At 37.7% G+C, this 24,739-nt stretch overlaps 1 protein-coding gene across 2 annotated transcripts in view; it reads left to right on the top strand.

The window, feature by feature from the left end:
- ITGA8 (integrin, alpha 8) overlaps positions 1-24,739 on the top strand; it is a 312,225-nt gene that overhangs the window by 70,410 nt on the left and 217,076 nt on the right. Inside the window, exons 7-11 of one of the 2 annotated variants that reach the window (XM_006894290.1) lie at positions 572-697; positions 2,567-2,611; positions 10,489-10,532; positions 12,127-12,183; positions 22,635-22,687. In XM_006894290.1, the coding sequence (XP_006894352.1) occupies positions 572-697; positions 2,567-2,611; positions 10,489-10,532; positions 12,127-12,183; positions 22,635-22,687 (325 nt within the window). The remainder of the gene's footprint in view (positions 1-571; positions 698-2,566; positions 2,612-10,488; positions 10,533-12,126; positions 12,184-22,634; positions 22,688-24,739) is intronic. The other variant, XM_006894291.1, reaches the window with a different exon arrangement.

The raw sequence follows: 24,739 nt of genomic DNA, 5'->3' as shown, positions 1-24,739 counted from the left end.
TTCCATCTTTTAACTTAGCCAATGCATTATCTCATGTCCTAATCAAGTAAGTGATGTGTGTCTTGTCCAACATTCATACTTTATGGAAATATGAAAGGTCTCACTGGTGGAGATCTTAGTTCTTTTAACAAGTATTTTACTAGTAGTTGTGTAAACTTAAGGAACACACTCTTGCTCTTTTGACTTCGGTTTCCTTACCTGGAAGATGCTATGTTTTCATTAGAAGATCTCTAAAATGTCTTGGAGCTAAATTATTCTAGAATATCATTTAATCACAGAACTTTTGCCTGCAGGTTGTTCATCACGAGGCACTTTCACCATTTAGGTGATTGTAAAAGCAGTTGAAAAAGAGATAAAATTATGCATTTCATGTGTGTTTATCTGTCAGCAGGAATGTTCTACCCAAATGAAATCTATTTTACCTGCAGCTCAGATGGCAGCTGCCAGAGATCATCATCTAAGATGCAAACATGTGCATGAGTGCTTTCAATGGTCATAGTCTCTGAGTCTGCAGAGGGAAGGCTTGCCTATTGCATTCATTCAGTTAATGTATTAATTTGTCTGGATATAGGTCAGGTGATCACTGCCAGTATTGCAGATATCATTGCAAACTACTCTTTCAAGGATATCCTGAGGAAGTTGGCTCGAGAAAAACAGACAGATGTGGCTCCAGCATCCTACGATGATAGTTACCTTGGTAAGATCAAACTCTCAATATATCGTTGGCTTCTCAAAAGATATGCATGTCATCACTTTTATTTAACTGTTGATAAAAAAAAACCCCAGACAGATATTGGAGAGGCTGTGGATGATTGGAACTCTATTGATTGCTGGTGAGATTGTAAAATAGTACAGTCATTACAGAAAAAATGTATGGCACATCTTTAAAAGAAGCTAGAAATAAGGACATATTAAAGCCATCATCCCCCTCATAGATCCAGTTCCCAGAGATATGAGAGCAGTGACACAAATAAATGTGTGCACGTCAGTGCTGATTGCTGTATTATTTACAACAACAAAAGAATAGAAACAACCCATGTTCTCATCAACGAATAGAAAATATACATACCAAATTTTACTCATAACTTGATGCTGTTGTTTGTTGCCATCAAACTGGATCCTGTTCCCTGTGAACTTATGTATAAACAGAACAAAACACTGCCCTGCTGTTCGTTAGCATCTAATACAAGTTCCCTTTTCTTCTTTGCTCAAAGTGGACTAGACTTTGTTGTAAAATGTTTATTGTTTATTCAGCCAGGATGCAGAACAGTTGTGTGATTAGCATTACAACAGGCTCTTGTTCATAAACAATCTCACCAGTTGTTGTTATGTGCTGTTGAGTCGGAATTGACTCTTAGCTGACCCTCCATGGAGATTTCAGAAGCTATAAATCACACAGGAGATTTCCCCACGAGCAACTGGTGGATTCAAACTACCTGCCTTTGGATTGGCAGAGCAACTCCTTATCCACTAGGTCATCAGAGGTCCCAATCTACCTATGTAGTTGTTGTTGTTGCTGATTGCCTTTGAGTCTGTCACAACTCATAGTGACCTTATGAACAAAAGGTCTGAAGCCTTCTGTAACTGTCGACATTTATCAAACTTCATAGAGTTTCCAGAGGCATGTTATTTAGGAAGTGAATGTCACTCCTGCTTCCACCTATATAGTAAATACTACATAAGGAGTCTGAGTGATATAATGATTAAGTGTAAATTACTATCCAAAAGGTTGGTAGTTCAAAACCATGAAGTGACTCCAGGGCAGCAACACCTAATGATCTGTTACCATAAATATTACAGCCAAGAAAACCTGAGACATAAGTTTTACTCTGGGGTCACTATGAATCAGAATTGGTTTGATGGTTCTCAACGTCCAAACAACAATGAATATTAGGGTAGTTGCTGTTGGTCCAGCTGAGGCAATGCGACAGCAACTTTTCCCAGGGCCTAGAACAAGAGCAAGAAACTTGTAATTTTTTAAATGTACTCACCCTATAATATGTGCAAATTACACAATATCATTTATCCATTGCTACTTTCATGACTCTAGTGGCATTTTGGTGGCTTGATGAATAAGAAAATTGTTATGTTTTTCCCCCCCCACATCACTCTGCAGCTAAATGAAATTTGTCAAAGAATATCTTTAAAGGAAGTAAGATGTAGGTTTGCTGATGGTCAAAAATAGCAAAACTCAAGCACAAAGAATATCTTTCAGAGTACAATGTCTGATTATGATGAATTAGTGATTCTTAAAGTACAAGGACCATTAATAATACTTGAAGGTAAACTAGGAAAACAGATCTATTTTCAAAATTGACCTTGAAATCTGGTTTAGTTGCTTTTAATAAAGACCAGATTAGCAGATTTTTTGTGCTTTCAGGATTTATTATAAAGTGTCCATAATTTTTTTCTCTTTATAGGAACCTACACTTGGTGTACTGTTTGTAGAAATTGCTGAACAAAGCAGACTTGTGATAGTTCTTTCATTTTTTTTCCTAGACATAATTCTTCTCTCAACCCTTCAAATCAGTATTGAGTTTTGCTTTCTTTTTTTTTAAAAAAACAGGATATTCAGTCACTGCTGGGGAATTTACTGGAGATTCTCAGCAAGGTGAGAAACATTATTGGATTTAAGTTATCTGTAAAGCCTGGGAAAATGATAATAAGATTGAAAAGGTCCTCTGTACACTAATGCATATTAACAGAATCCCAGACTGTAAGTGATAATATTTTGCAGAAAGGTAAAATATACACAAACACACACATACACACACACACAAAACACAACCCCAAACCCACAGTGAAAGTGGTTATACTTTTCTTTTTAATCTAAAAAAAAAAAAAAACTCCCTACAACCAGGAGAGGATACAACAGAGGACTGGGACCTTCTAAAAATCAAATCCCTATGCACATCCAAAAACTTCTCTAACAGGGTAAAAGAGAAGGAACATACTGGGAAAAAATATTTGGCAATGACATATCTGATAAGGGACTTAAATCTAGAATTTATAGAATACTCGAGCACCACAGCAAGAAAAAGGTAAACAACCCAATTGCAAAATGGGCACAGGATATGAATAGGCACTTCACCAAAGAAGGCATTCAGATGGTGAACAAACACATGAGAAAGTGTTCAAAATCCCTAGCTCTAAGAGAGATGCAAATCAAGACAATTATGAGATATCATCTCACCCCAGTCAAAATTGCAAAATTTAACAGAACAGCAAGCAACAAGTGCTGGCGAGGTTGTGGAGAAACTGGAACCCTTATTCACTGACGGTAGGACTGTAAAATGGTGCAACCACTATGGAAGGCAGTATGGCTTTCTCAAAAAGTTGCAAATAGAAATACCATTTGACCCAGAAATTCCACTACTGGGAATATACCCTAAAGAAACCTTAACTGCCACCCAAGCCGATATATGTATACCCATGTTTATTGTGGCTTTGTTCACAATAGCAGGGAGTTAGAAACAACCCAAGTGCCTATCAACAAACGAGTAGATAGAGAAGCTGTGGTATACTCACACAATGGAATATTATGCTGCATTGATAAACAAGGAACTCATGCAATATTATTCAAAATGGGTGAGCCTGGAGGACATTATGCTGAGTGAAGTATCTTAGTCACAAAAGGACTAATACTGCATAGTGCCACAGTTGTAAAATGGAACTGACATTGGGTTGGGGCGAACCTAAGAAAAGAGGAGATAAATGATGTATACTGCATTGAAGCAGAAGAGGGAAGAACTTTTTAGGAGGAATATATGATTAGGTATTATTTTCATGACAAGACTGCAGAAAAAGAAATGCATAGTAAAGTGGACTTGGAGGGGGCATTGTTTAACAATGAAAGTATTTTTGTTTTTCAAAGAGAAAAGTGAACTGGGGTGAGGGGTGGGCAGGAAGGAAAATGTTCAACAATGAATGAATGAGGGAAAATTAAATGGGAAGAATATGCTTTAAAAAATATGTTGCATTAAAAAAGTAAAAAGATAATTTCAATAGAAAAAATCTCATGAGAATGCATATTATTCTTTATAAAAGTCAGCTAAACAACAAAAAATAAATTAGTATAGGAGTTTCCTGCAACAATGGAAAAGATACAGGAGCTAAAACAACTTGGACAAAAGCCATGTTGTTAGGAATATATCAGATGTGAGAAACCAAGACCCTTCTCCCTGCATTTGGTTTCTGGTATCTCATATTTGACATATTCATACCTTCATAAAAGATCTAGAATTGATGTATTCATAGAAAGCAAAGTTTTTATGGTTACTTGTAGTGGGAAGGAGGGGGAGAGGGAAAATTATTACTTAGAGCATCAAGGTTTTATTAAAGGTGATAGTTGTACAAAATTATGAGCCTAATTAATATCAAAGTAGTTGAAAAGGCAAAAGTTTTGATATATTTATTTGTCCCACAATTTAAAAAACAAGTAAACAAACACTAATGTTTCGGCTAATTAAAACCCAGTACCCCAACATTAGTTTCTGTTTTCCTTTGGACAAAATGAATCACTTTCCATTTTCATATATGTCCTTCATTTTTTTATCTTCTGTTCTTTGACCATCGTTTTTGTTCAGAAATTCTCTATTTCTGCATCCATTTCTATATTTTGGTGTCTAGTTGTGACTTTTTAGAATTTGAAGGCCAGTTTCAAATCTTATCTCCTCTAGAAGTCTTGGTACATTGATGTCAGATCATACAGCATCTCATTTTTCTCTGTTTTAAGGCATTTAAAAGTCATTCATTTGCAAATTACTTTCTAAAGACCTGGTGGCTACACATATGTGCCATATGTCTGTATATAACAAGCTCTACACTAACTGTTGAATACACAGAAATGAACAAATGGACTTTAATTTTAGTATCTATGATCTAGAGGGGCTCATAGTCATTAACATAATAAACATAGAACTAATACACTAAAAACGATGATAAATGGTAATGTAACATTCAACCAAAGAGCAGAAGAAGCTTTAATGAGGTAATATTCTAATATTAAATATTTTATAAAGTATATCCTTTGTAAAAATTAAATATTAAATGAGGTAATACTTAAGTAGAACTTATAAGTATGAAGAAGGTCCAGACAGAAAGGCACATATCATATTATAAGTTGTCTACAGATTGGATTTTTCAAGGGACACAATTTGATAGACAAGTCTTTGAGATTGGATTTTTCAGGGGACACAATTTGATAGACAAGTCTTTGAGAATAAAAGCAAAATTATACAGGATTAGGGAAAAGTACTTAAACTTATAGATTGTAGAAAGGAGCCTTGAATTTACTAAAATACAGTGAGAACTCATGAAGAATTAAAACTATTGTGTAAACATAAATCTACTATACTTTTAACCTTAAAAACCAGACTACCTTTCATTTAAGTCTATTATATGTAAAATATGGTCAAGTCCTTTATAGGGGAGAGCAATAAGAACAGAAGATAGATTTTATCTTCAAGATGGATATAAAATTACTACAAATAATACCACTCTCCCCCTATTCTCATCGTCAACCAAGTCTTAACCAAACTGATCGTCTGTGTTGCTACCACACTTGTCAGAATGTTCTATGTAGCTCACCTTTCTCCACATCAAGAGCATTATGCACAGGTGATAATTGTCTCTTCATTTCTTCACGATCCTTGCCAGACACTGGCAGCTACTTCTTGATCCCCTTAACTGATTCTTTTATCTGATCATTCAAAATTAATTTTTTAAAGAAAACTTATTTATTCATACTAGCATTTACTTTTATGCAATTCATATGTATTGTTTCATGGATATACATTTTGCTTTGTACAATTATTTTTGTACATTTTATATAGTTAATTACTATTGATCTATTGGATTGGAGGAAGATTCATAAACAACCTGTTTTAAGAAGATGACACAACCCTGCATGCTAAAACTAAGGAAGACCTGAAGGGAGCTCTGGTGGCCTAGTGGCAAGAAGCTGTGCTGCAATCCCGAAGGCGCATGGTTCAAATCCACCAGATGAAGGAGGGGCACTCTTCTCCTGTACAAGTCGGATCCAATTCGGTGGTAACATGCACAAATACGTAAATAATTAAAAAAAATTAAAGTCCAGAAGGTCAAGGACTACAGCCTTCAATATGGATTGAAACTCAAGGAAACAATGACTCTCACCACTGGGCCAATTGGCAGCATCATTATTGATGGTGAAGAAACTGAGATTGTTAACAGTTTTCGTTTGCTTGGCTCCATAATTAACCCTCTTGGTACCAGCAACCAGGAAATCAAGAGCCAAATTACAATGGGAAAGTTGGCTTTAAGGTACCTCTCCAGAGTACTGAAGAGCAACAATGTCAAACTGGAGACTAAGGTGTGCCGGAGCCAGGCCATAGTCTTCACAATTGTTTGCTATGTGTCAGAGAGCTGGACAATAACTAGGGAAGATAAAGAATTGATGCCTTGGAGCTGTGGTGCTGGAGAAGAGTGTTGAGTATACCATTAAATGCTCAAGTTGAGCATGCTTTGTACTATTGTACTGTACTTATCCCTTTCCTAGTATATCATTTAAGGAGTTCTGGTGACACAATTGTTAAGTGTTCTTCTGTTAACTGAAAGATGAATAGTTCAAGCTTATCAGTGGCTCGTCAGGAGAAAAGGCTTGAAGATCTGCTCTTGTAAGGACTACGGCCTGTGAAACTCTATGAGACAGTTCTGATCTGTCACATAGGGTCACCACGAATGACCTGGCAGCACTTATATCCTGGAAAACCATTTAATGGATTAAAAGAACCCACCTTTCACTTAGCAGGCTTCTTGACCATTTTGCCCTCAGGGCTTCTTAAGGATAGTTTAGAATTCAAAAATGGAGAAAGCTTCAGAAATCTGCATTACCCACTCCCATATATTACAAATGACTAGAAAACACTTCATTCAGTGACTCATCCCAGGTATGTGGCAAACCAAAACCAAAACCATTGTTTTCCAAACCTAAGTCAGACCATTATAACAAATCTCTATTGGAATAAGTTGACCTTTCTCCCAGAGCTATCTTTTTCCTATTACTGCAATTTTCTTCTCCAGACACCATTAATTGACAATCTGGTTTTGAGCACTGCTGCCACAGAAATTCCAGGTGGCAAGACATGTATCATTTATGACACATGGCTTTTCCTTCCCAACTCCAAAACCTCTGAGTCAATTTCTAACTATAGAGAAAAGTGAAATGGCCCATAGGATTTCTAAGACTACAAATCTTTACAGAAGCAAACAGTCACACTTTGTCCTAAAGACAAACTGTTGGGTTCCAGTTGTTAACCCAAAGCACTTAACCACTGAGTCACCAGGGTTCACTGGATTTCCTTCAACAACCAAAATCATTTTATCATTCTGGGGCTGGAGCTGCACTAGTGCTAGAGATATCACCAGAGTAAAATAAAAAAACAACCTCAGAAGAAGAGGCTTACTTGACTAAGAACCTGAGAAGCTAGTATTTCAGAGGCAAAGGCCCCTGACAGTGTATAATTGTTATTATGTGCCATGGAGTCAGCTACAATTCATAGTGATTCTAAGCTCAGTAACTCTAAGCCCTGCTCTATACTGAGCCAATCTCACTGTCTCTGACTCACCTACTGTTAAACACCCCAGTTACTGTGTCAATGCATTTCACTGGGGAACTGGTCCCTCCTGTCCCTATGCCCAAAGTATATAAGACAGAATCTCAAAATCCTTGTGTCCAAGAAGCAGTTTGGTTTTACCCTCTCCACAACAGATCTGTTAGTTCATTTGGCAGTCCATGGTATGTTTAATATTCTTCTCCAGCACCACAACTCAAAGGCATTAATTCTTCTTCTGTCATCCTTGGTCATTGTCCAACTTTCTGATTCATAGCAAGTAATTGTGAAGACCATGACCTGGATTTTAGACACTCTTACTCTCTAGACTGAAATCCTTGATCTTCAGCACTCTGGAGAAGCCCCTAAGAGCAAATTTTTCTAATGCAATTCTTCTTTTGATTTCCTCACTTCTGGAGCCAAGAGTGTTAATTGTGGAACCTAGCAAGCTGAAGCTATAAACAATCTCAACCTCTTCTCCTTCTCTCTTGATGTTAGCAATTGGCCCATGGTGAGAATCTTTGTCTTCTTGATGTTGAACTTCAATCCATATTTAAAACTACAGTCCTTGACACTTTGAAACAAATGCTTCACGCCCTTCTCAGTTTCAACAAATAAGGTTGTGTCCTCTGCATAATGCAGGTTTTTGATGAGTCTTCTTCCAATCCTGATGCCACGTTCCTCTTCATAAAGTCCAGCCTCTTGAATGATCTGTTCTGAATATAGATTGAAAAGTTATGGAGACAAGATGCATCCCTGATGCACTCCTTTTATGATTTTGAACCATGTAATGTTTCCTTTCTCTATTCTAATTGCCTCCTTGTCCAAGTATAGGTTTCTCATGAGCACAATCAAGTGTTCTGAAATTCTCATTCTTCTCATGGTTTACTACAAATTTATTGTCATCCACTCAATCAAATGCCTTTGTATAGTCAATGAAACACAGACATTTCTCTGGTACTCTCTACTTCCATCCAAGATCCATCTGACATTTGGAATGAGGAGGTGAATCTCAAAAGTATGATTTTTGTTCTTTTTTCCTCCCTATTTGGTGGATTGATTTATGGCTGGGGTAATCAGGATGGATGTGTCAGAGACAGTGCGATTGGCACAGGATAGAGCACGGTTTAGGGCTGTTGTACATAGGCTCGCTATGAGTCACAAACGGCTCAATGGCACATAACAACAACAACATAGAATAAGCAAAAATGAATGAAAAATTCCACTCTCCCAAGCATAATGTCCCTCTCACTTGTCAGATACAATGCCAATGGTTGAGAATTAAAAAAAAAATTAATGAAAAGCTAGTGCAAAACCCTAGCTTAAAATTTTAAGCCCTTTGTATAATTGTTAAATTTCCTTGATTGTGCAACCAGTTTGTGCTCGGCTGGCTGGCAGTTCAAACTCACCCAGCAATAGTGTAGGAAAAAAAGTCTGGTGATCCTAAATATTACAGCCAAGAAACACCATGGAACACATACTTTACAACAGATGAGGTTGTCATTAGTTGGGAATAATTCAACAGTAATCACAAACAACAATAATGGTTTATTAATTAAAAAGCAAATTAGAAACAGATAGAGCTTGGTAGGAAGCAAAAAATACCAGAGGGATATCTATCTGTTTCATTGACTATGCAAAGGCATTTGACTCTGTGGATCACGACACATTGTGTTTAACCTTGGGAATAATGGGAATCTCAGAACACTTGATTGTGCTTATGTAAAACCTATACTCAGACCAGGAAGCAGTCCTCAGAACAGAGCAAGGAAACACTGCATGGTTCAAAATCAGGACGGGATTGAATCAAAGATGCGTCCTGTCTCCATACCTTTTCAATTTATATGCAGAACAGATCAATAGGGAGGCTGGGCTTTATGAGGAGGAATGTGGCATCAGGATTGGAGGAAGACTCATCAACAACTTACATTATGCAGATAACACAACCTTGCTTGCTGAAACTGAAGTGGACCTGAAGCACTTGCTGCAGAAAGTCAAGGACTGTAGTTTTAAATATGAATTGAAGCTCAACATCAAGAGGACAGAGATTCTCACCGCTAGGCCAATTGGTAACACCAAGAAGGATGGAGAAGAGATTGAGGTTGTTAACAGTTACAGCTTGTTCATCTCTATAATCAACACTCTTGGCACCAGCAGTCAGGAAATAAAAAGATGAATTACATTAGGTAAATCTGCTGTCAGAGAGCTTTCCAGAGTACTGAGAAGCAACAATGTCAGTCTAGAGACTAAGGTGCGCCTGATCCAAAGACCATGATCCTCATAGTTACTTGCTATGCAGCAGAAAGCTAAACAATGGCTGAAGATGACAGAAGAAGAATTGAGGCCTTTAAGTTGTGGTGCTAGAGAAGAGTATTGAGCATACTATGGACTGCCAAGAAAACAAATAAGTCTGTCTCAGAGAGGGTGAGACCAAGTTTCTCCTTGAAGGCTAGGATTTTGAAACTCTGACTCACATACTTTGGACATATGGCCAAGAGGGACCAATTCTTGGAGAAGGACATCATGCTTGGAAGGGTGGAGGGCCAGTACAGGAAAGGAATACCCTGTATTAGATGGTTTGATACAGTAACTAGGGCAATGGAGGTAAATGTGTTGGTGTCAATGAGACTGTCTTAGGACAGGGCAGACTTGAGAGCTGTTGCACATAGGGTCACTATAAGTCACAGATAACTAGACGGCACAAAACAACAATAACAACGTATTTATGGCAGCACTGAATTGCATGTATGAAGGAGGTTTAAATGGGAAATTTTATATTATGTAGATATTTTTGATGATAAAAAGTACTGTCTTTAACAATGATCTGTTTATAATATTATATATATTATATGAATGTATATAAGTAACCCCTTTGAATTATTGTTTTTATCTCCAGAATTGGTTGCTGGCATTCCAAGAGGAGCACAAAATTTTGGATATGTGAGTACTGAGACTGAAATGTACAGCATTTGTATATGTTAATTTTACCTTTCAGTATTTTAAATTGTCCTTCATTATAAAGTAACCCTCGTACTGATTCATCCAGCTTACTTTTTTAAAAGGAAGGAAGTCTCTACCAGACTAAGCAATCAGCATTTACCCTAAAACAAAGATGAGAAGGTAAAGGAGAAATTGTTAAGTGGGAGCCTAATTTGCTACGTAGACTTCCCTAAAAGCACAGTAAACTATTGTTTTGTAAAAAGTTAATGTAAGAAAGGGCAAAAATGAGGATAAGTTTGTTCTGACCTATGTGAAGGATTGTCTGAATAACTTGTAAAAAATGAATATGGGGTCCATTGTTAAAATTATTAAGACCTTCAGCACAGGAACAGCACTGGACACATGCCTATGGTCCCATCTGCATTAATATTCTAGGAATAATTGGAAAAGCTACCCTCATTGATATAGTCAATATTTCAATATGCCTTGTATGACAGGAAAAGTAAAATTAATTTTTATCTCACTAATGTATTATTTTCCTATACCTACTATAGCAAATCACATTTAGATAGCTTCAAATAGCATTTATTCTCTCACAGTGTAGACAACAGAGTCTGAAATCAAGGGGTTGGCAGAGCCAGAGTCCCCCTAGTCACTCTAGAAGCAAATTCCTTGCCTACCCCAACTTCTGGTGGTTCCTGGTATACTTAGGCTTGCAATAATAGAACCAAAATCTTTCTCTCTGTCATCATGTGACTTTTTTTATACCTGTCTATATGTATTCCATCTTCTTATAAAACACTGTATTTGGACTTAAGGTTTATTTTAAATCTCATTAAAAGGACACTGGTCATTGGATTTAGGGCTCATTCTTAATCTCATTCTTAATCTCATTATAAGGATATTACACATTGGATTTAGGGCTAATTCTAAATATATAATTACTTAATCTCAAAATTGTTAACTAATTATATCTGCAAGGGGCATATTTCCAAATAAAGATACAGTCTGAGATTCGGTAAGTGTGAATTTTTGCAGGAATACTCTTCAGCTCCCTACAGTTAGTTTCACGAAATTAGGAGATCTATACATTATGCAGGGTGGGGGGGAAACCCACTTTAAATGGTATTTATCTTTTTAAAAAGTATTCAGCGAACACGCAATGTTTATAAGTTTGGGGTAGGGAAATAGAATTAAAAAAATATCTTGCTCTATGAATAGCTTTTTGAAATACTGCTTTTTCGAAGAGCCACGACTGTCAATTTTTCATAGTAGGTTAGGAATATGAATAGATTCCAAGAAAATGATTAAGACAATTAGCTCACTATCAGATTAATTGCTGTAAATCTTGAATTCAACTTGTATTTTTATTTTTTAGTAGAAAGCATTTTTTAAAAAAAATTCTTGACTTATCTATAAGGAAAATGTTTGATTGGTTTTTAAAATATTTTTTCATCTTTCTTATGGGCATGAATTTTTACACAATTAACCATCTCTTTCTCACTCCTCATGAAAATTTTTAAAGGATTTCCATTATGCTTAAAATAATCCCAATTTTATGTTAATCTAATTTATTTTATTTCTGTGATTTCAGGTTTCAATCATTAACTCCACAGATATGACCTTTATTCAGAATTTTACTGGTGAACAGGTAAAACCATTTTAACATCAAATAATTGCTGTTATTTGGTACTAGAGGTATACTGGAATATTTGCATCATTCATTCACTTGAGAAATATTTGACAGGTGACACAGTGATTGAGCCCATGGACACCAGTCAAAATAATGATAGTCTGAACCCTTAAAGATTTCAGCCTTGGAAAGTCTATGGCATAGTTCTTCCTTATCCTGTAGAGTCACTATAAGTCTTAATAGACCCAATGACAATGAGTATAAGCTGGAAATTATACCAGGCATTGAAGACACAATGAAGTGTAAGATGGGCAAGATCTCAACTCTAGTACAGCAGATGAAAAACAGGACAACACATTTAATTAACAAGCAAATGTTCATGATAACTTCAGAAAATATTAAATGATACAAAGAAAATAAAACAGGATTCTATAACATGGGTACATGTGGGAAGGAACCTCATAGCGAATCAAGGCAGCTTCTGAGATAGGAACACCTGAGCTGAGGTGTGAATGACAAACACAGCACATTATAGTATCTTGTTCAGAATGTCATGTCCCAAGCCAAAAGAACCACTGGTAGAAAACCTTGAAACAGCCATTACACCATGTATGAGGAACAGAGAGGAGTTCAAAGCAGCTATGAGTAAGAGACAGGTAGTTGTCAAGGATGGGGTATAGCTCGTCAGCTTACTCGGGAGTGTGAATTTATTTTAAGGGCCATAGAAAGCAGTTTTGTATAGACATCACATGTTTAATAGTTGTTGTTATTGTTTTGTGTCATCTAGTCACTTGAGACTCATAGTGACCCTACGTACAAGAGCCCTAAACCCTGCTCTTTCCTGTGCCAACCTCACTGTCTCCAACACACTCACTCCCACCACCCCAATCACAGAATTGATCAATCTTATCAAGAGTCTTCCTCTCCTGTGTTCCTCTACCTCCACTCTGCCAATCATGATGTCCCTCTCCAAGGACTGGTCCCTCCTTGCAACATGCCCAAACTATGTCAGACGAAACTTCAGAATCCTTGACTCTAAGGAGCATTGTGGCTTCACCCTCTCCAGGACAAACCTGTTTGTTCTCCTAGCAGTCCATGGTAATAGTACATAAGTATACCAAAATATCAGGCTAGGAAATAGAGGGGAAGAGGGGGTCATTATTTGAAGAACTTGGATTTCTGAAATATACAGGGTTCTACCCCTACTCTACCCGTCAGGCATTGTGTGACCATAGAAAATCACTTAAGTGCTCTGACCTCCATTTGAAAAATGAGAGTGAAGTGTCTGTCTTCTAATCTCTCTTAGAGAATAAAAGATACTGATACAGTACATTGTTTAGATGAGTTCCTAACTAGAAACTTGAAAACGGACATTTTCCTCCAGAAATGTTAGTTTTATTCTATCCTTTTCCCTGTTGATGAAAGAAAACCCACAAAATTCCCCAAACGCCATTAACTGTAGCATTCAATATGCATGCATATAAATACATGCATGCCTGGTGGCTCAATGTGCTTATATGCTGGGCTGCTAATAAAAAAATGGGCAGTTCACACTGTCACCACTTCTATTCAACATTGCACCGGAAGTGCTTGCTAGGGCAATATGATAAGAGAAGGAAATAAAAGGCATTCAAATCAGCAGAGAGATGGTTAAACTCTTGCTATATGCAGATGATATGATAGTATACACAGAAAACCTCAAAGACTAAAAAAAAAAACACCCCACAAAACTGTGAGAGTTAGTTGGCCAATTTAGTAGAGTGGCAGGATGTAAGATCAATATAAAAAAAGCAGTAGGATTCCTCTACAGTAACAAAGAGAACTCAGAGAAGGAAATCAAGAAAGCAATACCATTTACAATAGCCAACCACAAATTGAGATACTTAGGAGTGAACCTAACTAGAGATAGTAAAGCCCTATACAAAGAAAACTACAGAGCATTTCTGCAAGACACAATAAAACACCTAAAGAAATGGGAAAATGTGCCCTGTTTATGGATAGGAAGATACAATATTGTGACAATGACAGTCCTACCAAAAGCAATCTACATGTTCAACACAATCCCAATACAGATACCAAATTCATTTTTTAAGGAGCTTAAAAGGGAAATTGTCAAATTTATTTGGAGACCCTGAATGAGCAAAACACTTCTAAGAAACAAAAAGGAGGTGGAAGGCATAGCACTTCCTGACCTCAAAACCAGCAGTCATAATCCAAACAGCATGGTACTGGTACAATGACAGACACGTAGACCAAAGGAACAGAATTGAGAACCCAAAAATAGATCCAGCTATATTTGGTCAACTCATATTCAACAAGGAAATAAAAGCTATCAAACGGGGAAATGACAACCCCTTCAACATATGGTGCTGGTAAAATTGGGCTGCTACCTGCAGAAAGCTGAAACAGGATCCACATCTCACACCATACACAAAAATAAACTCAAGGTAGATCAGAGACCTGGGAATAAAGCCCAAAACCATAAAGTTCATAAGAGATAAACTGGGATCAAGCTTAGAAGCCCTAGTCCACCATTTAAAGAGACTGCCAAATACAGCTAGAATTGAACAATCTGAAGAGGACAAAATTAATGAATAGGATCTTCTAATGATTAAATTCCTGTGCACACAAAAAAGCTTTCCAACAGAGTGAAAAGAAAACCTATTGACTGGAATAAACATTTGGTAATATGATCTCAGACAAGAGTCTCATACTGAAAGTTTATAGAATACTCCTGGGCCTCCACAAGAAAAAGACTGATAGTCCAATTACAAAATGGGCCAAATACATGAAAAGAATTTTCACAGAGGAAGATATTTGAATGCTCCAAGTCACTGGCAATAAGAGAGATGCAAATCAAAACCACAGTGACATACCATCTCATTCCAGTAACAGTGGCAAAGTTTAACAGGAGAGTCAGTAATAATTGTTGGAGAGGATGTGGCAAGAAAGGAACTCGTATACATTGCTGGTGGGATTGTGAAATGTTACAACCATTCTCAAAAGCATTTTGGTGCTCCCTGAAAACACTGAATATAGAAATTTCATATGACCCAGCTATTCCACTGAAAATGAAAACTGAAGCTTAAACAGAAACTTGTACACTTATGTTCATAGTAGCATTATTCACCATTGCAAGAACATGGAAATATAGCCCAGATGTCCAACCACAGTCGAATGGATTGAGAAAGCATGGTACATTCATGTAATGGAATATTATACAGCACACAGGAGCAATGATTTTGTAAGTTATTACCTAACTTGGGGGAGACTGGAGAGCATTTTGTTTAGTGAATGAACTCTGTCACAATAAGGACAAATAATGTATAAAACCATTATTGTGAAATGAGTATGAGAATCCATCAGTGGTGAGGGGGGGTGGAAGGAAGAATTTGATGGAGGAAGGTGAGGGAAATTGTAAGAATCTGGTGTGAGAAACAAAGTATTTGAATAAACTAATACAATTTTTAAAAATGGGCAGTTCAAACCTGTCTTGCAGCTCCATGGGAGAAAAGGCCTACTGATCTGTTCTCATTGATTACAACTTAGAAAACCCTGTGAGGCAATTCTACTCTGACATCTGTGGTCACCATGAATCAGGATGGACTCATAGGCTCAACATCATACAATGACCATAAGCTATTTCTAATTAAATTCAGCAATATATAGAATTTCTGATCTTGAAGTATAATTCTAAATATGTTATTGTTGATTGCCTTTGAGTCGAGCATGATTCAGCAGCCCTAAGAACAAAAGGCCTGAAGCCCCTTTATAATTATCCGCATTTATTAAAGTTCATAGAGCTTCTAGAGGCATGCTGTTTAAGAAGTGGATGCCACTCCTCCTTCCAAACCTGTCATAGTTATGTTATTGTTGCTATGCGCCATTGAGTCGCCTGCGATGTATATCAACCCTATGTACAGCAGCTCTGAGCCCTTCCCTGTCCTAAGCCAGTCTCCCTAAATTCAACATACCAACCCTCATTGCCCCAGTTACTATATCAGTCCATCTCATCCAGATTCTTCCTCTCCTGTGTTGTCCATCCACCCTTCCAAGCATGAAGTCCTTCTCCAAGGGCTGTAAGAAACCAAAAAAAACCAAAAAAAACCAAAAAAATTTACTGCCATCAAGTTGATTCCAACTTATAGCTGCACTCTATCAGGTTCCTAAGTCTGAAGATCCTTCCTTGGAGAGGTTGCTCATCTTTCTCCATAGGACATCTGGTGGATTTTAAACACTGGTAGGTTAACTGCCAGCTGTATGATTATCAATTTGACCATTAGGCCACCAGAACTTCCTAAAAGGTATAAAAGTATAGTGTATGGCTCTTACTTAAATGATTCAAGTTGTATTTACAAACACTACTACAAATAACTTTAACATAAAATACAAACAAAAAAACCCCAAACTCCAAAGCCAAAACCATCAGAGAACAAGAAACCTTAAGTTAGCAATGTGAATTTGAACAAATGATGCTATTTTTCTGTGGTAAAGTGTTGTTCACATTGAAGCACTTATCCTGGTGGTCAGTGGGTAGTCAGTAAGATGCTGTGCACCAGACAGTGCATCCCATGGAAGGCCGGGCCTTTTGTCTGTCTGTTTATGTTTCTGTGAGCGTTGCCAGAACAATGTCTAGCAACAAAATAAGCATCAGGAGCTAAGTATTCTTTCTTGAGGGAAAAAAGAACATAAATTAACAAATGTTGAGCAATAACTAAATTTGCCCACCTCTTTTCTCTATTTTAAACATACATGATGAAATACTTATTTCTAGTACAGCATCATTGTCCTTTATGCATAGGACAGCCATTGTTTGTGTGCTAAGACTGCCTCTGTTTGTTTTCTCCAAACCCAAGAAAATGTAATATTCATGTCAAGGAGATGGTAAACAAACACACATAGCACTGAAGTTGTCTTATAATGAGTGGTTGTCCAGCTGACACAGTACATGAGCATGTCTTTTTTTACAAAGTAATTATAAAATTAAACACACACACACACACACACACACACACGTTCCACTCTCAGTTAATCCACTATCTTCTGAAGAATAGATCTTACTGAAGAATCCTGGGGTGTAGAGATCCAGGTTGAGAACTACAAATTTAATAAAATGAAAGGGAACAAGGGCATGGATCATTTTAAAAGCACTTTTTATACTTTCATTTGTAAATATTTGTAATTTTTTTTCTTTTTTTTTTTATTTTAACCCCACCCATAACTTTATTGTTTCAAGTAACTTCGCATTCAAAATCAAGTACATATTTAAGAATTCACATTAACTGCCAAAGTTAAGCCCCTATCTTTTTAAAAGAGTGTTTTTTGCTCCTCCTTCTTCACTCTTTCTCCTTCGAATGATAGGGAGAATTTAGTGTCATATCCAGGGCTTATTTTTGCTTAATTACTAATGTAAAGTGAAAAATTAATGTGAGTTTCATCACATTTTTAATGTTATGTGGAACTGTTCACTACAAATGAGTAAGTAAGCACAGATAAACCCATGTTTAACTTCCATACTTGGTACATCATCCCTGTCAGGAATTGTAAATTTGAAGAGAGTTTTGATTCTGTAAAAGGTGTGGAGCTGGGGCAGGGGGGTTAGGAAAGAGAAAGATGCGAGCCATGCCTAGAAGCAGAATCTTTAAAGTGGTTAAAAATGTTAACTTGTTCACTATAGATTAGTAAAACTCAAAACTGATTACTTTTGAGTTGGAACTGACTTGTAGCTGAGTCTTTATTGAGTTTTCGAGCCTGTAAATAACATGAGAGGAGATTGCCCATCTTTCCCTTGAAGGGCTGCTGGTGGATTTGAACTGCCAGAGAAGCAAGGCCTTTGGGTTAGCAGTGTACCTCTTTGCTGTCTAGGCTATAAGAACTCCTTAGATTAGGAAATTCAAATATGACCATTCATACAGTCATTATTGGGAAATCTGTTGTTGGTACTAGTTAGGAAAAGTCTTAGCAGGTTAATGCATCCACTAATAGGAATTAACAGAGGTCATGAGTGTCATCAACCAAAGTCTTAATGAAGTGACCAGCTTTTTATGAGAGTTAAGAAACAATCCCAGGTTGAAGGACTATTGAGTATACTGATTCTCATTCTTTCTGTGTATATTTGTGTGTGTTGGAGCACAACAGTTAAAATACTGTTTAAAGAACATCAAAAAAAGAGGGGGAAGAGACTAAAATACACAGAAATGCAGGTGAGAGGTTCCACTCTTCTCCAAGTGTGAAAGGGTTATAAAATAGAATCTCATAAAGGAAAGGCTGAAATGTGTAGCTGGTGTATGTCTTAGAAAAGATTCCCTAGAAAATCAGAACTGGATATCAAGAAATATATGTGTATATTCATTTCAGTAACTGACTCATAGTAATTTTAGGGTTGCCAAGTCCAAAATCTTTAAGTTAGGCAACAGGCTGGACACTCCAACAGACTTACCTGTTCCCAGTCTGGAAGCAGAATACTTTACCAGGAAACCTGAGTTCTTGCTCTTTAGGGCTCAGTAGGTAAGATGAGGCTTACTCAAATTAGCCAAAATTCAGCCGATTTTAATACTAACTACTGTAAATACCTTCTTAATGACACAGGAGACTAGTGGCTGAACAACTGGACATTGTAGCCACAATTTAGTCACTGCAGGAACTAAAGGCAAGCAGATTTCTAAATTCTCAGAGTCTTAGAATCTTAAAGGTTCTCTAATGACTAGCATCATGATAGATGGTGAAGAGATTGAGATTGTTAACAGCTTTAATTTGCTTGACTCCACAATCAACACTCTTGGCACAAGTATCCGAGAAATTAAAAGACTAATTGTGTTGGGAAAGTCTGCTGTCAGAGACCTCTCCAAAGTACTGAAGAGCAACAGTGTCAGTCTGGAGACCAAGATGCACCTGATACAGACCATGGTCTTTGCAATCACTTGCTATGCATCAGAGAGCTGGACAATGACTAGGAATCATAGAAGGAGAATTGATGCTTTTGAGCTATGGTGTTGGAGAAGATTATTGAATATACCATGGACAGCTAAGGTTTCTCCTTGAGAGGGTGAAGCCAAGCTGCTCCTTTTCTGAAGATTCATCTGGCATACTTTGGACATGTTGTATGGAGCGGCCAGTCCTCGGAGAAGGATGCCATGCTTGGGAGGCTGAAGATACAGTGCAAGAGAGAGACCCTCGATGAGATGGATTGATTCAGTGACTGGAGTAATGGGGATAGGTGTATTGGAGACAATGCATAGCATAGAACAGGGTTTAGGACCATTGTACGTTGGGTCACTATGAGTTTCAGGTGACTCAATAGCACATAACAGCAACAATGACTGGTCACTGAGTAGCTATGACTGCTGAGGCAGAATATGCCCCTCCTCAGATAATGGGCAGAATCCAGAAACTGCATTGCTATAGGGCAGCCCCTGATGGTGAGCTCTGAGTAGCTTTATTCCCTCTCAGATGCCACAGACTACTCCTTAGGTCCCACTGTACTGCTATCACTCAGTAAGCCTAGCTTTCTACCTGTATTCGTCACTGTAGCTGGAACTCTCCTCAGATTCTCAACATACGGAGCCTTGACAGCTGCTTCTGGACACTTCTTATGTTCTGAATATTACTTCTGTACCCACAGAAGTAATCACTGTCTGTGGTCCCATTAAGACTGGATCAATTAATTGCCTGAAAACAGGATGTTGTCCTCCTCCTGACCTAATTATCGAATGAGATCACAGCTTATCTCATCACCTTGGGTTACCCTGTATATTTTGGTCTTTTCATTTTGCCATTTTCCTTTAAACACTGAATGTAGTGCTGCCATCTGAGGAAGTCAGTTCTTCTTGCTCTTTGTTGTGATGTGCCATCAAGTCGCTTGTGACTCATAGCGACAATATGTACAAAAGTCCTGAAACCTGCCCTATCCTGTGCTAATTTTACTATCTCTGACATACCTACCCTCATTACCCAAGTCACTGAGTCAATCTATCTTATTGATGGTCTTCCTGTCTTCCTCTGTCCCTCCATCCTTCCAAGCATGACATCCCTCTTCAAGGAGTGATCCCTCCTTGAAACATGCCTGGAGTATGTCAGACAAAGCCTGAGAATCCTTGCCTTCAAGGAGCAGCCTGCCTTCACCCTTTCTAAGATGTACCTGTTTTTTCTCCTGGCCACCTATGATATATTCAGCACTCTTGTCCATCACCACAGCTCAAAGGCATCAATTCTCTTTCTCTTATTCTTAATCCTTGTCCAGCATTCTGATACATTCTGACACATTGCGAAGACCATGGCCTGGATCAGGTGCACCTTAGTTTCCAGATTGCCGTCATTGCTCTTCAGTACTCTGGAGAGGTCCCTGACAGCAGACTTTACCAGTGAAGTTCGTCTCTTGATTTCCTGGCTGCTGGTGCCAAGAGTGTTGACTGTGGAGCCAAGCAAACTAAAACTTGTTAACAATCTCAATATCTTCACCATCTATCATAATGCTGCCAATTGGTGTGGTGGTGAGAATCTTTGTTTTCTTGATGTTGAGCTTCAATCCATATTTAAGGCTGCAGTCCTTGATCTTCTGTAGCAAGTGATACAGGTCCTCCTCAGTTTCAGCAATTCTTAGAGGATTAAATTTGTTTATCTAGGCAACAAATTTTCTTCTCCTACCAACAGGCAACCATGTTGCTGACTTAGAAGCTAGCCTTACAACTTTGACTGGGCCAACTCACATCTTGGCCATCCAGGTAATGATTTAAGGTCCTTTAATACTGAACTTTCCAGGGAGTAGCTTCTCCTAGCAACAGGCCCAGTGTATGTTAGATGAAGCTTCATCATCTTTGGCACCAAGGAATGCTCTGGCTGTACTTTGTCGAAAACGTATCTGTTCTTTTGGCAATCCATGGGATATTCAGCACTCTTCTCAAATACCACACTTCAAAGGCATCAGTTCTTCTTCTCTCATCCTTAGTCATTGTCCACCTCTCAGGTGCATGAGTCACGCATGAACAATAATAATACTGAACTCTTAGCTCCAGATAATTTTTAGATAATATATTTGTTAAGAATCTTTAACTAGAAGGGTTTTAAAATGAACATGAACTGTTTTCTGACATTTCTTCCTTTCAAATTTGGGACTTTAGGCTATGTAATTTTCTACAAGTGTTTAACAATCCCTCTCATGATGTTAATTTGGAAAATATGGAGAAACAAAGACAGTAAAGATAGTGCAGTGGATGGGTTGGGTTTTTCTTTTAGGTTTGTTTTGGGGTTTTTTTGATGGTTTTATAATAATATTATAACTCTTCAGGCTGTGCAAATAAAAGAGTGAACAAAAGAGACAAAGGCCCTGCATACTTTGGAAAACACTTTCTAAAGGATCATAGACTGATCTAATTAGTAGACGACAGACGACTGAGTCAGCTAAAGCACTGGATGGCTGAATATGGAAGCAATAAGTCTTAGAAAGCTGAAAGAATGGGCCAAATACAAAAGGTTATAAATCCTGAAAATATTGCTTGTAATACAAAAAACCTCAGTAATAGAATATAGGGAGATTTTCTTGTGCTAGCTACACTCATGAAAAAGATTCACAAGACTTAATAGGCTATAAGTGAACTATGAAGTAATACAAAAACATAGTTCTCCCCAAAGTTTAAAATCTTTTCAAGTGCTTCAAAATCATTGTTATGTGCTGTCAAATCAACTGCATCTCTTAGGAACTCTCTGAACAACAGATCTGAATCTTGCCCTATCCTGCAACATATCCTCGTGACCTCAAAACATACTCGAGGCCATTGTTACAGTTACGATAGCAGTCTGTCTTGTTGTTGAGGGTCTTCCTCTCTTTCTCTGATTCTCCAATTTTCCCATCATGATGACTTTTTCCAAGGACTGGCCCTTCTGAAAACATTCATAATGATGTTTCACCGTCCTTGCCTCTAAGGAACACCCTGATGCTTTAATGGTTCAACAAAAAACTAAGAGAGTATAAATTACATTTAACTCTACTCATGTGAACCTACTTGTGACATCAGCCATTCTTTGGTAACATGTATGATATCTCTAATAAAAAAAGCCCCAGAGTGTTAAACCAATTGAAAACAATGTTATGTGGGCCTTCGCATAAAAGTAGATTTAGATTTATCTTATGAGATTCAAAATTACACAACTAAGTAGAGGTAAAGACTGAATTTACAGAAAAGTCATAGTTAGCAAAACTATTCTTAGTAGTTCTGTCTAGAAATTGAATGGGTTAATTGTTGAACATTTCTAACGGATGCCTAGGCAGATGATGGGGGTTGTAGGGGATAGTTATCCATTGCGGTTAAAGGTTCAAATAAATGACTTCAAGATTCTATGTCCAAGCCTATAAATTTCAGAGGGGGGGGAAAATGTACTACAGTGAGATTAATTGTTCAGAAGTAATTGTGAGATAATTCTATAAAAATGATTTTGTTAACGCAAGACAGGTCACCTTCTGTTTTCCATTGCAGATGGCATCATATTTTGGATATACTGTGGCAGTATCAGATGTTAATAATGATGGGTAAGTTTATAAGACTCTGCTTACTTAATTTATGTGATATTCTTCCATAAAAATGTTTTCTTTTTCCTTAATGAGATACATCCTTTCATACTTCCTCAACGAGAAAATAGAGACTCTCTTGTTTTAGTTCTTTTAGTTCAGGCCAAGAAAACATGTCCAGTAAAGGACTCTCTGTCATCTTATTTTATGCCTTATTGAGATTTTTCACATCTGCCACTTCTCAATTCAGCTCAACTTGTAGCCATTGTGTTGGAAGTGAAAAATAGCTGATCTTTATTGGCTTCCTGAGAATGTAAATCATATGGGGGGAAATTGCCCATCTTTCTCTCTTGGAACTGCTGCTAGATTAAAATTGCTTAATGACTTTGATCTTGGGGTTAGCAGTGTATTTTCCTATGGACTATATGATCAGACCTAATAGATGACTATTTGATTTAATTACGTATCTTTAATTGTATGAATTGAATAGTTCTACACTGCACAAGGAGCTCTGGTGGGCTAGTAATAAGAATGTGTGCTGCAATCCCAAAGGCATGAATTTTAATCCACCAGCTGCTACATGGGAAGCAATCTCCTCCTGTGCAGTTACTGCCTCAGGAAACCTAGTGGAGGGTCATCTATGGATTGGTTCTGACTTGATGGCACACAAGAGCAATGACACCACCATACAAATTCATAGTCATTGAAGATTTTATTATCTAGTTATCTCCATTCCTACAGTTCCCTTATCACATGGAGACGCTCATAAAAACAATTTGCATTGCAAAAAAGAATTGTTTGGGGCTTTTTTTTTTAAATTTCTGACCTTACCTTAATCATCTGTGGTGACAAGGTCAATAGGAAGTTGTGCTGCTATCCCAAAGTCCTAACCTTGCTGGAGATTCAAATCCACCAGCCACCCCGAGGAGGAAAGATGGGCACTCTCATTTCTTGTGATTGACATCCTCGGAAAACTGCAGAAGGATCACCTGAGCGGGTTTTGACTCCAGGCGATGACTTTTGAGTTTTGATCATGCTAATAATAATCACAGGGAGCTCTGGAGGCCTAGTGGGTGAGGAGTTGTGCTGCCTCATCAAAAGCAAGTGATTCACCTTTACCAGCTGCCCTGTGAGTGGAAGATGGGCATTCTTTTCCTGTGTAATTTACAATCTCTGAAAACTCACAGGAGCGTCAGCTACCAGTCAGTTCTAATACAAAGGCAGTACGTTTAAATAGTACCCACAAAGAAGATAAAATGATTGGTGTTTTGGTGGTGCTTGTTTTTTCTCAGACTCTGTTAACAGGTTTGAATGGATATTAAGCCAAATGTGGTAAATTGTGGTTTCGTTCAAAGATACTACTAAACATCCCTTAGATTCACTAAGGGAACCTACTTGAGAGTTAAAACAACAAGTCATTAAATATTATGATAATCATTGGGTTAAGATATACTGTCTATTCATTTATCCAACCAAGATTTTCAGAATGCCAGACATTATCTCTGTGATCAGAAATGCAACGGTGAACAAGACAGAAAGGGCTTCTGCTTTCTAAAATGTACACTTTCTTTTTAAAAAGTTGTGATTTTAGTGAACGTTTACAGAAAAGTTGGATTTTTATTTATTCATTGTTGCACATTTTCCTCCCTTCCCCTCCCCCAGTTCACTTTCTTGTCTTTTTTTAATATTCATACGTTGTTGCACAATTTCCTCCCTCCCCAGTCCACTTTGCAATGTACTTCTCATTCTGGACCGTTGTCATACAAATAATACCTAATCATATACAGAGCAGGGCAACACTGAATGGTCCAAAATTGGGAAGGGTGTGCGCCAGGGATGTGTCCTATCTCCATACCTTTTCAACCTCTATGCAGAGCAGACTATCCGAGAAGCTGGGCTCTATGAGGAGATGCGTGGTGTTAGGAATGTTGGAAGATCTATCAACAATTTGCGTTATGCAGATAATACAACCTTGCTCGCTGAAACTGAGGAGGACCTCAGGCACTTACTGCAGAGGGTCAAGGACTGCAGCCTTCGGTATGGACTGAGGCTCAATGTCAAGAAGACAAAGAT

This window comes from Elephantulus edwardii, unplaced genomic scaffold (assembly GCF_000299155.1).
Source record: "Elephantulus edwardii isolate Elephantulus edwardi_28Jun2011 unplaced genomic scaffold, EleEdw1.0 scaffold00139, whole genome shotgun sequence".
Lineage (NCBI taxonomy): Eukaryota > Metazoa > Chordata > Mammalia > Macroscelidea > Macroscelididae > Elephantulus > Elephantulus edwardii.
This window is presented reverse-complemented; position numbering and strand designations above follow the sequence as displayed.